General features: G+C 38.4%; 3 protein-coding genes across 4 annotated transcripts; all 3 read right to left on the bottom strand.

The window, feature by feature from the left end:
* Positions 1-86: 86 nt before the first annotated feature.
* On the bottom strand, positions 87-3249 carry LOC128876011 (heat shock protein 75 kDa, mitochondrial). Its single transcript, XM_054122092.1, has 13 exons — positions 3090-3249; positions 2885-2986; positions 2727-2809; positions 2423-2650; positions 2181-2347; positions 1988-2097; positions 1840-1913; positions 1411-1757; positions 1189-1336; positions 999-1126; positions 741-928; positions 376-671; positions 87-300 (listed from the first exon to the last, which is right to left on the bottom strand). The coding sequence occupies exons 1-13, from the start codon at positions 3202-3204 to the stop codon at positions 199-201; spliced, it is 2088 nt and encodes a 695-aa protein (XP_053978067.1). The 5' UTR covers positions 3205-3249; the 3' UTR covers positions 87-198.
* A 315-nt stretch (positions 3250-3564) lies between these two features.
* On the bottom strand, positions 3565-9833 carry LOC128876016 (tetraspanin-9-like). The gene is made up of 6 exons (XM_054122097.1): positions 9091-9833; positions 8692-8910; positions 7857-8039; positions 7446-7658; positions 5598-5805; positions 3565-5522 (listed from the first exon to the last, which is right to left on the bottom strand). The coding sequence occupies exons 1-6, from the start codon at positions 9151-9153 to the stop codon at positions 5464-5466; spliced, it is 945 nt and encodes a 314-aa protein (XP_053978072.1). The 5' UTR covers positions 9154-9833; the 3' UTR covers positions 3565-5463.
* Positions 9834-9979: 146 nt separating this feature from the next.
* On the bottom strand, positions 9980-11832 carry LOC128876013 (elongator complex protein 4). Of its 2 annotated transcripts, none has more exons than XM_054122094.1 (5): positions 11354-11832; positions 11239-11274; positions 10531-11150; positions 10239-10451; positions 9980-10166 (listed from the first exon to the last, which is right to left on the bottom strand). In XM_054122094.1, exons 1-5 carry the CDS (start codon positions 11469-11471, stop codon positions 10059-10061), a joined length of 1095 nt encoding a protein of 364 aa, XP_053978069.1. In that variant the 5' UTR covers positions 11472-11832; the 3' UTR covers positions 9980-10058. The 2 variants fall into 2 exon arrangements, with proteins under 2 accessions (XP_053978069.1, XP_053978070.1); XM_054122095.1 differs by having other exon boundaries at positions 11361-11832.
* Between the last annotated feature and the right edge of the window lie 1524 nt (positions 11833-13356).

Here is a 13356-nt window from a genome sequence, read left to right as displayed (position 1 = left end):
TGTAAACAAATGGTTTGTATCTAGAAATTATCTAATTTTATTTGAATCAATTGTTACATACATGTTATAAAATTAACTGAAAATAATTATTTTAATTGTAAAAAAAAGACAAAACTATTTTTTTATTCAATCAATATATACAAAATATTTGTGACTTATTGAATAAGAATTCTGGAAATACGCTAAATTAATTACAAACTAATGTTTCTCTAACGCTAGAGTCAATAATTCGTTCATCGGCGCTAACAGTATCCGGGGATCTTCTATTAAACCAGCTCCAACCATGCAGCTAGTAAACAACTAAAATCAATAAAAAAAAAGTTACGAAATAATAAGTAAACAGGACTTCAATCGATAAAGACAAAATAAATGTACCTGTTCTATGAGAAGATCCGCTAATTTGGTATCTGACTTTGTCAGTTGTGCAAGTTTTTTAATGAGGGGATGATTTGGATTTATTTCGAGACGTGGCTGAAGAATGGAGTATCGCATTTCTTCGTTTATTTGATGACTTTGTGTCCGAACGAAATGCCTTGCACTCGCCATATCTTTTACCGTAATCACGCATGGATGCGATTCGAGACGACTTGTCGTCTTAATATCGTAAGCTTTTTTTTTCAATACATTTCTCATATAGCCCATAAGATTATTGATTTCCTCTTGATTGATACCTAATATATTCAAAATATTTAAAGATGTACATAAAAAATTTACAAATTATTACGATACAAATCACTTACCAAGGTCATCCGATTTACTCGACTCCGAACCTTCGCGCATCTCTTTTTCGACGGAAGTTAAAGAATAAGATTTGTATTGTCTCAAGTGCATCAACACTAGTTCATCGTATGACTCGTAACAGAATAACACTTCGACGTTACGTTTTTTCAAAGATTCATAATATGGCGATTGTTCGGCTAAAACACGACTAAAACGAAATAAAATAAATGTACACGCTGTTTCAATAATTTATACGAAGGAATTATAGTAGTGCTTACCTAGGAGCTGACAGATAATACACATGTTTCTGACCTTCGGGCAAACGCTTGCAATACTCCGGTATGCTAACTAATTCTCCGGCGGGCATTGAAGATGACTCGAATCGCAGAAGTGTACATATGTCTTCCTGCAAACAAATGTAATTGACTAATAAAATACACCACAACCTTAAACTTATTAAGACATTACCTTCTCGTTTTGGTCGTTAGTGGTAACGATACCTTCTTTTAAGAAAAGACCATAATCTTTATAAAAGTGATTAAAGTCTTCAGGTTGCTTCTGAGATCGTTCGTTTAAAAATTTCAAAACACGCGCCGTTAAAACATTCCGCAATTTTCTACAATTGAACAAATTTAGAAAAATGAGAATGATTGTAAACAGCAAAGGACCCGATTAGTTTCAGTTCCTTACCCAATTAAAGCACTATTCTGTAATAACTCGCGACTTAAATTGAGAGGAATATCCTCCGAATCGACTACGCCCTTCACGAAACGCAACCATTTTGGTAAAATATTTTCTGCCTTGCTCTTAATTAGAATTTTGCGACTGTACAGTGAAACACCACTCGTCGTGTCTCTAGCCAAATCGAATAATCCTGGTCTTTCTTCTGGGAAATATAGCAATGCCCTAATACTAAGCGGAACATCGGCTTTATAATGTAGAATAAATCGCGGCGAATCGAAACAGTTCCCAATAAACCTATAAAATTCTGCGTGTTGAAGCGGTGTAATATCTTTTGGATCCATCATCCATAACGGCTGAAAATAGAAAATACATCGATGAACATCGATGTAGATTAATGCGGGGAACATAAATAAAATGGCGTAGTTCCGAGAGTACCTGAATAGTGTTAGCTTTTTTACCATTAACATAAATTGGACTGCCAACAAAGTTACTATATTTGTTAATAATTCCTGTAAAAAACCAACAAATATCACTAATCCGAAGATAAATAATTTCATTAAGTACACATTTTAACACCACTTACGATTTATCGTATCTTCGTCGCTAAATTCTCGGCAATCGGGTTTCAAGTGTACAACAATTTTCGTTCCCGGTTGTACACCTTCAGCTGTTGATATATTAAAAGTACCAGAGCTGTATGTAAAAAAACATTTTAATAAATTTATTTATTGCCTGAGATTAATGATTTTTTGTGAAACATGTAGTATTTTTTATACCCATCAGAAGACCAACAAAGACCTTCAGCATCTTTTGCATAAGATTTGGTAAATACTTCTACTTTATCAGAAACCATAAAAGCACTGTAAAACCCAACACCAAATTGTCCAATAATCTGAGATGTATCACCAGCATCTTGCTTTTCTTTTAATTTCTCTAGAAAAGCCTATAGCAAAAATACATCATTATTTATAAATTAAGCTTTAAGGAAAAATGAGTATAATTCTTTAGCACATCTTACTTTAGAACCTGATCTAGCTATAGTACCCAAATTTGATATCAGTTCCTGTCTAGTCATTCCAATTCCTGTATCTTGAAGTGTGAGTATTCTATTTTGTTTGTCAGTAGCAATATGAATTTCTAAATTTCTATCTCCAGCAGTTTCTGCAGCCTCACTATCACTTAATCTAATGTAGCGTAACTTTTCTAGAGCATCACTGGCATTAGAGATCAACTCACGAACAAATACCTTACGAAATCAAATAAATATATTACTGGGCAATAAAAAGTTAAATATCACAAGTTTAAATTAAAGGCTGTATTACCTCTTTATCAGAGTATAATGATTTTGCAACAATTTGTAAGAGCATCTGTGTTTCAGATTGAAATTCATGTTTAATACTTTCACCTACAGAGGAATAAGTAGCAATAGGTAAACATGTTCACAAAAATGTGTGAAAGGAGAAATAAACTTTGCTAATACCTGTAGGTTTCTCGGTATCTTTTATAATATTATGATATTCTGTAGTCTGAGTTTGAGTTGCAGTCTGAGAAGAGAATCGTCGCACTGGACTGCCTGTTACAACTATACATTTACATTATTCACACAATATTAGAAGTAGTTGCCAAAGCACATAACCTTACAATCTGATTATGAAATAAATGATACGACGTAAAAATTTACATACCTGACAACCGTCGACATTGTCTTTCCAAAAACTCTTTCTCAAAATTACGACTCAACGGTCTTGAAAGAGTTTTTCCTAATTTAATTGCGAGCCTCAGTTTCAACGCAGTAGCCATGCTTTCGAAAGTACGAGAAAACCTCCGGCTGATCTGCGAATTGAGATCACGTGGTCTACGCCAGCGATATTGTTTTATATGTATATGCTATATACATACATGTGGACCAAACTTTTTATGATTATACCATAATTAATAGTTATTAATACTTATGTATGCATGAACCTTAAAAAAGTTCAAAAAGTATTTATGAATTATTATGAGGTATCTATGTTGGGACCGGGCCTCCATCTCATACAAAAAAATGTACTGGAGATCATTTCTGGCATCAATGTAATTAACACTGGATTCAATTATTTGAATTATTTCGTAATGCATCGAGGCGAGGTATTTGATTATAATTACTTCCATAACTTTCGAAACATAATTGTTTTAATATCAAACTCAAATTCTAGGATTATCTATGTAACATAATATTACAAACTTAGAATATTTAATTAACGTTTAAAGTATTAAAATACATGACTTCTTAACGAGGGTAGCAAGGGTTTTGTATTATAATAATCAAGGTTACAATATAAACTCGTTTAAGCATATTTACAAAGCAGCCGATGCATACACATGCATTGTAGAAGTAAACAATAGAATGTACTCCATTTATAATGATTTCAACGTCGAATAGCAAGTATGCATATAAAACGAAAGGTTAAAGAACAATTTTGATCAATTCTGTGACATTCATGGAATCCAGAATCTTATTTCCTAGTACAGTAATTAGTATCACCATATCATATCAGTTTCTGACTTCGTGCGAGCCAAAGGATTCAGACACAAATTCTTCAGAACTTGTACCGCGTCATCGCCATTGTCCCGTGCGTACAATGTTTGCCGTTTGTTGTTTTCAGCTTCGAACGATCCTCTGCGAGTGCTACCAACCATCGAATTTTCCTTATTTTTTTTTACATACGATCTATGTGTGCGTTTCATGGAATTTTTCGAAGATAACGTCCCCGTTTTTTTTCCCTTGAGCGAAGAACGACGCCTCCTTCTCTTTCTGACATCGCCACTGCCTACTTCGAAGGACACCAGCGACCTTATCGATGGGTAATCAGCCTTTCTATCGGAGTTTCTTGATTCCGTGGAACGAATTGTTTTTAAAGTACCTTGATTCGGTTGTGGAGCCCTTCTTTTGGGATGCGTTCGATGTCGAAAGCTAGTGGACGCGCGAGGTCCTCTAAAAATCGGTCTCAGGGTTCCCAAAAGTCTGCTTCTGACTCGCAGAGGTTCCAGCAGTTCGTGATCGTGCCAGGAAGCCACTACAGGCAAACCACAAGCATTATGCATTCCCACCAATGGCACACCTATGGTTCGATGTTTTGGCGTCTCCGAAAATACTTGGTACCTGTCGTGGAAGTTCCAATTGCGTCCACTGCATCTCGCGTTCTCTTCATACGCGGATATCTTCTGACCAACGTGTCCGCGCTCCAAATCGATCGTTCCCAATTTACCACCGACGTCCACCTCGCCGTCTTTCGAATGTCTAGTGCTATTTTCCATGTTGGATTGGTCCTCAGGCTTTGCGTCGTTCGATCTTCGGTGACCAGAGTTCAGCCTTCGCGAGCTAGACTTATGGAAGTAATCATCGAAGTCACTAAAGTCTCGATCGTCGTCGCGCACGGCGACGTTGTGCTCGCTTTTAACTATTCTTTTATCCAGGGTCTTCAATTTCGAGGTGGTCTTGCTGTTTCTGCTTTGAAGTTCGCGCTGATAGTCGCAGGAGTGACAAGATCTTCTGGATGGGTTTGAGACGTGAGTCGATCGTGTTTGGGAGTGTCTGGTCTCGTTCTGAGTGAGAGACGCATCGTTCGAGGGGTTGTTTTTATATTTTGACGAGCAGACGCCCTTTTCAGGCTCGGAGATCGATGACTCGAATTGCAATTGAGGAGCCACGGATCGTCTGAGCGTACCAATGTTATGTGCTATCGATGCCTGATAATGTTTTATCGGAATGCTCCTGACGGTACCATTTTTTTGGGTTCTTCTGCCAATGGTTCTCTTGTCTTGGCGAATCTTAACTGTGTCGTTGCTTTTCTTGAGATAGTTTTGATGCGGGGGATAGTTTGGCACGTCGATTGCGCGTTCTTCGTACAATTGGTCGCTGCGCAGGACGTCGTCGCAGAATTTTGACGGATTTTTCCATTCCTCGATTATACTTCGACTGAATCGCGATATGTCGTTAAGCCTAGATAGATTGGACACGGATTTCGTGTCTGCATCGTTGACGATTGGTGATTTACCCTCACTGCCCTCTAGCCACCTTCATGACTTAGCGCCGAACGTCGTTCCTGCCACGTGCATTTGATTCTCGATTCCCATGCCTATGGATAACGACGTCTTTTAGAGAACAAGTCGACTAGGTAAAAGATTCAGGAACTATAAGCATAAATTCTTACCGAAATCGTGGTCACTCTCGCTAAAGGGGCTCAGGGTTTGAGTGGACGTGAACGTTGAAGCTTGAGATTTGGCCCTTTTATTGCCTCTGGAACAGGCGAAGAACGTGCTCAGAAGCGCACCTACTTCCACGAAAATCACGGCCAGGCCAACGGTGAGCAGTATCAGGGCTTGATCCTGTGTCCATTTCTCCAGCATTTCCAAACAACCCTGCGAAAAGAACATGTGTTTCTTCACTTTGAAAGTGTCTGGAACCTAGCGATCGTTCAATATCTTCTCAAAAGACAAGAAGTCCTTGAGACTTCCATCTACGATTACCTCTTCAACGTGCTAATACCTTCATTCTTTAATCGTCGTACATTCAAGTGTATTCCAACCAACCTACTTCTCGAGAGACATTCATTTATAGAATAAACTGAATCGTCCTGCATAACGCGCAGTGGCGTTACAGTTAACACTTCTATACGATAATGTCATTATATTCGCGGACAGCGTCGGTACATGATGACATTTCAATCCGTATTCAATTTCTACGAGAATGCGTGAAACTTAATGCTCGGCGTCCACAAAAGATAAGGAAACTTTCTCTCAGCAATGGAATGCAAACTTCGCGAGTGCAGTTTTTAAAAAAAATCATATAGTGGAACACTGGAAACACGTAGGAAGTTACGATACCAGACTTCTTCATAAACATTTTAATGATGAAATAAATTGGCTAGCTATCCTCGAACTAATTAAACTCGACGTTTTCTCTATAGGCATACATCATCCAACGATGGTCTCTCATAACGAAAGTATTCTATTTATGCAGAAAGTAGTTGAATTGATGTCAATAGATATTAAATATTCTGCGTTTGAAAATAGTGTCAAGTGCAAAAGTTGTATTATTAGAGCAATCAATTAATATTCAGTGAAAAAAAAAATGTAGTTTTCAGGTGCGATGCCGATTGAGCGATACAATCGCGCTCTTGCGCAACCCGCATCCGCGTGGATGTCCCTTGGGTTGTGATATTTGCATGCGGGTCATTATTAAGTGTGTGCGTGCAAGACAAAGAGTATCGACGGTCGCTTTCGCTGTTCCCGTCGATTTAACAGCCGTTGAAACGGCAATGTTATCGTGAAACTTCAAAACAAAGCGTACAGGCCGGTATATGAAAACTATGTAAAATTGTTGCTTGAAAGAGTACTACGTACACAATAATTACTATTTAAAATATCGTTATAAGGATATGTAATGTATCATTAACATTGTAAATTAACACATTCGCGGTAGTTGACGTAAATTCACGTTACTTCAAATTCTATTCCTGGTTATGAACAAATTATGAATATCTTTTTATTTTATACACTACATACAGTCAGTCCCATAACTATTCGTACCCTCCGTACACTATTGAAGGAATTTGTCTTAATTAAATGATAGGTTTGATGTTTCCAAATCAATGTTTCATTATAAATATGTACATGAATAAACTTTACACATGTATATATTTATAATGAATATCATTTAATTTAGACAAACTTCTTCAATGAACATAGAAGGTACGAATACTTGTGGACTTGACTGTATTTACAACTTGATATTTCAAAACATATTTTAAGTAATTTTTATCTTCGCCCTAACGATAAAAATTTGCGATGTCCAGCTTCAGAGTTTTATTATTTTCGTCAGTACTCGGTATTAAAAACGTAAAATATCTGCCGGTCGCGAATGCGTTAATAGTAATCGAACATACCAGTGGATGTAAACGTAAAAGAAGTTCATTATCGAAGGTTTAGTACGCGATTTGCTTTGACTACTTGTCACAATGTTTACATTCGTTAAATCACTTCCTCATTAGCATACGTACCGCGGTGTGTCGGGCGTATTGATGTTCGGCTGGGTTCAAAGCCTGGCAGAGAGTAAGATTGGCAGGTTCGGGGTTGAGGAAGGAGTCCGTCTCGTTGGCGTTGTTCAGGGCGCAGCAACTGAGAGGCACCACTAATTCTCTTCGTCCGATTTCCTGCAGCCGCCACCAGGAGGTGCCGTAATTGCTACTTCCGTTTATGCCGCAGCAAACAAACTGAAAAGGTCGATGCAATTTGGGGTATTCGTAGGGTGTGCGCGTAATTGCTTTCTGCGATACATTGATCGATATCGCGCGTTTCGGGAAAGGACACTCCCTCGATTAGACGAATCGTGAATGGCGTCACCAAAGAATGCGCGAAACGATGATTTGCTGAATTATTCGATGTATCGTCTCGAGTAAACGCAAACGTACCGTGGTCTGTGCAAGATCAAGGGCTGCCGTGAATTGTTCTCGACCAGGGACAGCGTAACTCCGTTGCAAAGCCCGTATCAGTCGCGCTGGTCTGACATCGATGCCCAGAATGTGTGGCCAAAACACCACCATAACGCAAACGGTGCATTCACCGATCAGCAGTACAATGATCGTGATAAAATACTGGAAATGCAAGAGTAGAACACGAAACATTAAACAACAGAAATAAAAAGATAAAAGGAAGAAGAAAATTCGCTGCATAGTGTATTCCTTCTGCAACATAAAACCGATACTGCGCTCGTTGGCATTCAAACAAGGAACCGGTACACCTGTAAATAGACTGTTACTAATAAATCCTCGTATTTGCAAATTCATCTAATTGGGTATCTACAATTTTGCCCTGAAACGTTGAACACGTGCCGACTGGTATACGTTCACGAGCAGTGCACACGTTCGCCTAATAAGCTACTCCTGAATAATTGCTGTTTTTAACTGATACACAGACTCGCCCTCCTTCGTTGGGCACGCGTGCCTGGACTTATGTAGATCCGTTTCCGGGCAGCGACGCGTAACCATGCTCCTGCAAAGCGGGAAATCTGGTTTCGGTCAGGTCTGGCGAACAAAGTTATCGTCAGGGTCTGACGAAGAACCGCGCAGATCGCGCAGACCTTGACTTTTACTGATTAAAACGTGGCTTTACGACGCGAACGAGGTGCAACGTGCTGCGATGCACGCTAAACGCGAACCTTTGAAGATGAAAAGCTTGAGAAACGTCGCGTTAATTCATTATAATTGCCGTGTAATTATAGTATTTAGTAAAAGGAAAGTGTCTTACAGAGACAGTGGCGCATCGGTTATAGAGACAAGTTGCCCAGCATCCCAGCAGACTCGTGATCGTGATTAGAAATCCTAAACCAACGACAGCGAAAGCCAGATAGTAAAAGAGTGGTTGCTCGGGGTGTATGTCACCTGGTCCCAGCAAACGCGATAACAGAACGCGCTCGTCGTCGGCTAATAGCAATGCGCCTAACGACATCAACCCGAAACCCGATATCTGGAAAGAGAGAATGATCTTTCATGATAATTTTCAAATTTAATTTCGGCTTTCAAATGTAATACCGCATTTAACGTATAGGAAAAGGTATCGAACACATTTCGAAATAATGTATGAGAAGATACTTTCTCTACGCTATATTCTTAATCCTTTTAATAATTAATTTGTTACGTAACTCACCAGGAAAATGATATTTGAGCAACACACGAAGATTCGCGATATCCCCAAGTTCTTGGTTTCCATTTTAGAGATGCACGACTTCTACTTACATCGAGTTTTAATTTTTTTTTCTTTTAACGAACGCAATGACTATTCGTCATGTCAATCCCTCGCGATGACACTCCATTAATAACGGTGGTTAACGGAGACTTTATCGCGTAAAATTGTAATTCATTAGATGTTTTTTCTCCAGGTATCGTAGAGCGATTTTTTCCTCGATTCCCGATGCGTACTTGTCCGCGTTAACTGGAGGACTAAAAACCACGCGCCGTGATAGATGGTTTCACAGTGCTGTACGAATACTGGCATCTGTAGGTGCGCTTGCGTTGCATGCCTTCATGCGCGACCGACCGGATGGAACCGGAAGGAAATAGAAAGGCATCGAACAAAAAGAAATACAGGGAGGGGGTGAAACGTCCATATGCGCATACTTATGTGATTGTTACAGATATAGGCTCGTGTTTGGGAAATTTCACGAGGGGGGACCTCTGAATACGGAACCAAACGTCATGGATGAATAAACTTGGTCTTGGTCTTGGAATATTTATCTGTAATTCTGCGAACCCGAAACAGTAATAGTAATAGTAATGGATACCACTACAGTTATAGGAAAATTCATAGTAAAATTCTGATGGTAATATTATACTATAGAACACATAAATGTACTATGGGTATTATTGTGAGTGTTCACGGAGCCTATCTCCTCCTGTCTGCATTAATTCACTCGCCACATGCATTTCTAGTTAAAATAGCGCAAGCAGGCTCACGTACACCTGCGAGGCATACTTGCTACCATTTATTGGCAAGGCCTCGGAATACAAGGTGAAATTAATTCATTTTTAAAAATGTATCCAATTTTACACAAAGTTTCATCTATTTATTGTATATAAAGTTCCGTATTAAATATTTCTGTACATCGAAGAATGTTTTCAAAAATCTAATAAAGATTTACGCGATTGACTAGCGCATCCAGCCTGTGGTGTTTCGTCTTGTTCTCGTTGAGTTGTATCCCCAAATTCGGGCGGTAAATGTAAAACCTAAAACAAAACGTGTAAAGTTTTGTATAGTCGATCAAATTGGAAATTGAGACATTTATTAAGTTTATTCACCTCGATGACGAATTTCTTACGACGCAGTTTAAATACAAGATCTCGCGAATCTGGATTATGGGGCGCTATTGTGTTCAAGGCGGGTAACTTTTTAAGGTGCAACAGGCCATGATAGTCCCTAAACAGCGGATTTGTTTCTTTATGAGACCCTATGAACGATTCTAATCTAATCGCTATATCTGATAAATGTTCCACTCGTTGTACGACGGCATCCTTAAAATTAATTGTAACAAATTATTCCATATGCGTATAAGCATTAATAGTAGCGTAGCGGTAGAACTGTGAAATTTACCGAGTTATCTAAACATTCTACAGGGACTGTTATTACCGCAACCGCATAAGAGTATCTTAAAAGTGCTCTAAAGAAATATAAAAATTTTAACAAATCTTGTTGCGACGTTTCCTTGGAATCACTAAACCATAATCTAGATCCTAAGGAATGTATTGCAATTCTTAAAACTTGTCTTTTTGTAGGCGTTTCTGAAACCGAGTATTGTCCTTTCTTCAAGGCTTCTTGAACACACGTTAATATTTTTGAATAAGCTGAATTCTCAAATATAGAATCTTTCGCGGGACAACTATCGTCATACCACTGTGCAATATCCGCTTTTTCAATCGCGTCTTTTTCCATTGTCTTTGTAAGATCATAAAAATGACCGAAAGCTTGTCCTCCAGTTGGAGATGAATCCATTATTTTCATATTCTGATATCTCCAAGCAATTTTCATTTGTTCATCCATATGTTGAGGTTGATTAATCGACTTAGCATCTGTTGTAACAGCTGGGAGCTCTGACATCAACTGTGATGTTCTAACATCTTTGGATCCTACAAATAATGGCTGAGCCGTGGCCACACCTTCTGCCATAAAATACTTTAACATAACTTTTGCATATGTACCGTATCGATCTTCCTCTAGAATATCAAAGATCATTTTTCAAGTATTGTGGTATGTACATATGTTAAAAATTCTTTTTATAATCTGAAAAGATCTTGTACATACCAATGACAAAAAGAGAACCAATAGGTAATCCACCGCCTGAAGAAGGTGAATCAAAATATAACATAGTAAAAACAGGCTTATTTAATTTCAGTAACACAGAAAAAATTGTTCAAACCTATTACATGATCCAAAGAATGTATTCCCGTTGAAATAAGAAGTTGTGAATTTTTTATGGAAGGTTTTGTCCCTGGTATGAAGGGAAATCTAGTACCCTTTGCAGTACTCAAGTCCATTTTAAATATTTACTCGATATAATATAGAACCAAATTTTATACACATAAGACTCCGATGCAGAATCACTTCTATTTACACTATTTAAATATTCTTTAAAACAAAGGGTTGCGTAAATTAAATTTTATTTCACGTGTCACTCCAATGACTGATTGTATTTATAGGTTATGTTTACAGGTTATGTTTACAACCAGTATAATACACTATATGAATTAAATGTCACCACATCATAATATATCGAGAGCAGAGCATACAAATTTAAGAAATTTGAATATTCTAACGATACATATGTGATTATGTTATTTAAATTATTTGGGATAACACGCAAGATAATTCAGCGCTTTACCGTCCGCGCTGGCTACTTTAAGTCATATATTGTTTGAAGCATTTGAGCAAAGGTGGCGACACTTACAACAGCTTTGCAAGCGGCAGGTAACACTTTTCAAATTATGTAATTTTCCTGCTAGAATGCCCCTGTATCATTATCTGCAATTATAATTTACTATTGGTATGCCATCTTGCCTTAATACCTAATTGTTTTAACACATTGCTAATGAATCAGTGAGTATTGATGAATTTGAAATTATTTTTCTACTATTACAAGGAAGTTCATGCATAAATTAGTACATTAACTAATTTGATTTGAAGGTGTTTGCTGTTTAAGGTATAAGTGGTTTAAATCAATTTTAATATCAATTTTAAAACGATTCAACGCTGGGAGTGCGGAAACGCTTCCCTGAGCTAGAGATTGCGACGAACCCAGAGGAGGGGAACTCAGAAATACGTGAGTTCAAGAGTGAGAAAGAGGAAAAGCGAGGGGACGCGTGAGTAACCCGTCTCGTGCATGTTAGATACGAAGCTTCGTGGCACGGGCAGTTGTGCAAAAGCACGGTGCAAAGGTATCCGGCCAAACACTGAAACCCCTCCCTATTCCTATCCCGTCTTTCTCCCCTTCTAGTATAACCCGCTTCGGCCGTCTTCCTTCAGCTTCTCCCATCGTTTCTCCTTCCGACGAGGTTCCTCCTCTCGCTTCAGCGCACTCGTGCCGACTGTTAGCCTCTTGCTTACTCTCTCGGTCTTTTCCTTTCTTTTTACAGACGAGCCGGCAGCACGCTGCCCTCGCTCAACTACCTGTTGTGACGTTCAACGCGCACTCGACGACGCACTAGGACAATCGAGGGATTTAGCGCGCGCCGCGTGCACTGGATGGTCTTCGTACATGCCGCGCACTTTTCAGGGATGTTCGATTTTCATCGAAATATCGAGTCTGGTATCAAGAGTTTGAAGTTTGAAACAATGCCTCACCTGTACTTTGTTTATTTGGACAGGAATAGATGACTAGAATTTATTAAAAAATCAATTCGGGATCTATCGGACAAGACGATCGTACGCGCAAGAAAGCCTTCCCTTGCTAAAACGTGTCCCCGATTCATGAGGTTACAGTTGATATTAAGCCGCGAAAGGCTTGTCGCGCACTCCCACTATCGTTCGCCCCTCCTTCAACGACGTGATAATAGCGAACGAGAAGTGGGAAGGCGAAACAAAGACCATCAGATACAGTGCGAGCGAGATCGTAGAAAGTGGCTCTTATTGAGAAGTTTTAGTTAGATTTTAGCGACTAAAGAGGGCATTGAAGACCAGACATAGACGAAATTTTTATGCATAATTCTTATCTAAATAGAAATTTTGAGTACACATAAAGGATACACAACTTTTGTATTCACTATTTGTTTAATAAAAATTCCAATCCAAATTATGAAACAGAATTACATTTCACGTTTGAATAATTGTTCGTTTCATTCGTTACATTTTCGTTATATTCGTTATATTAATATTTTATAATTATTATTCGTTATTCAAATAGAACTGATATCGATTAGTTCATTC

Source organism: Hylaeus volcanicus, chromosome 4 (assembly GCF_026283585.1).
Source record: "Hylaeus volcanicus isolate JK05 chromosome 4, UHH_iyHylVolc1.0_haploid, whole genome shotgun sequence".
NCBI lineage: Eukaryota > Metazoa > Arthropoda > Insecta > Hymenoptera > Colletidae > Hylaeus > Hylaeus volcanicus.
The sequence above is the reverse complement of the archived record's forward strand: the minus strand, read 5'-3'. Positions and strand labels throughout refer to the sequence as shown.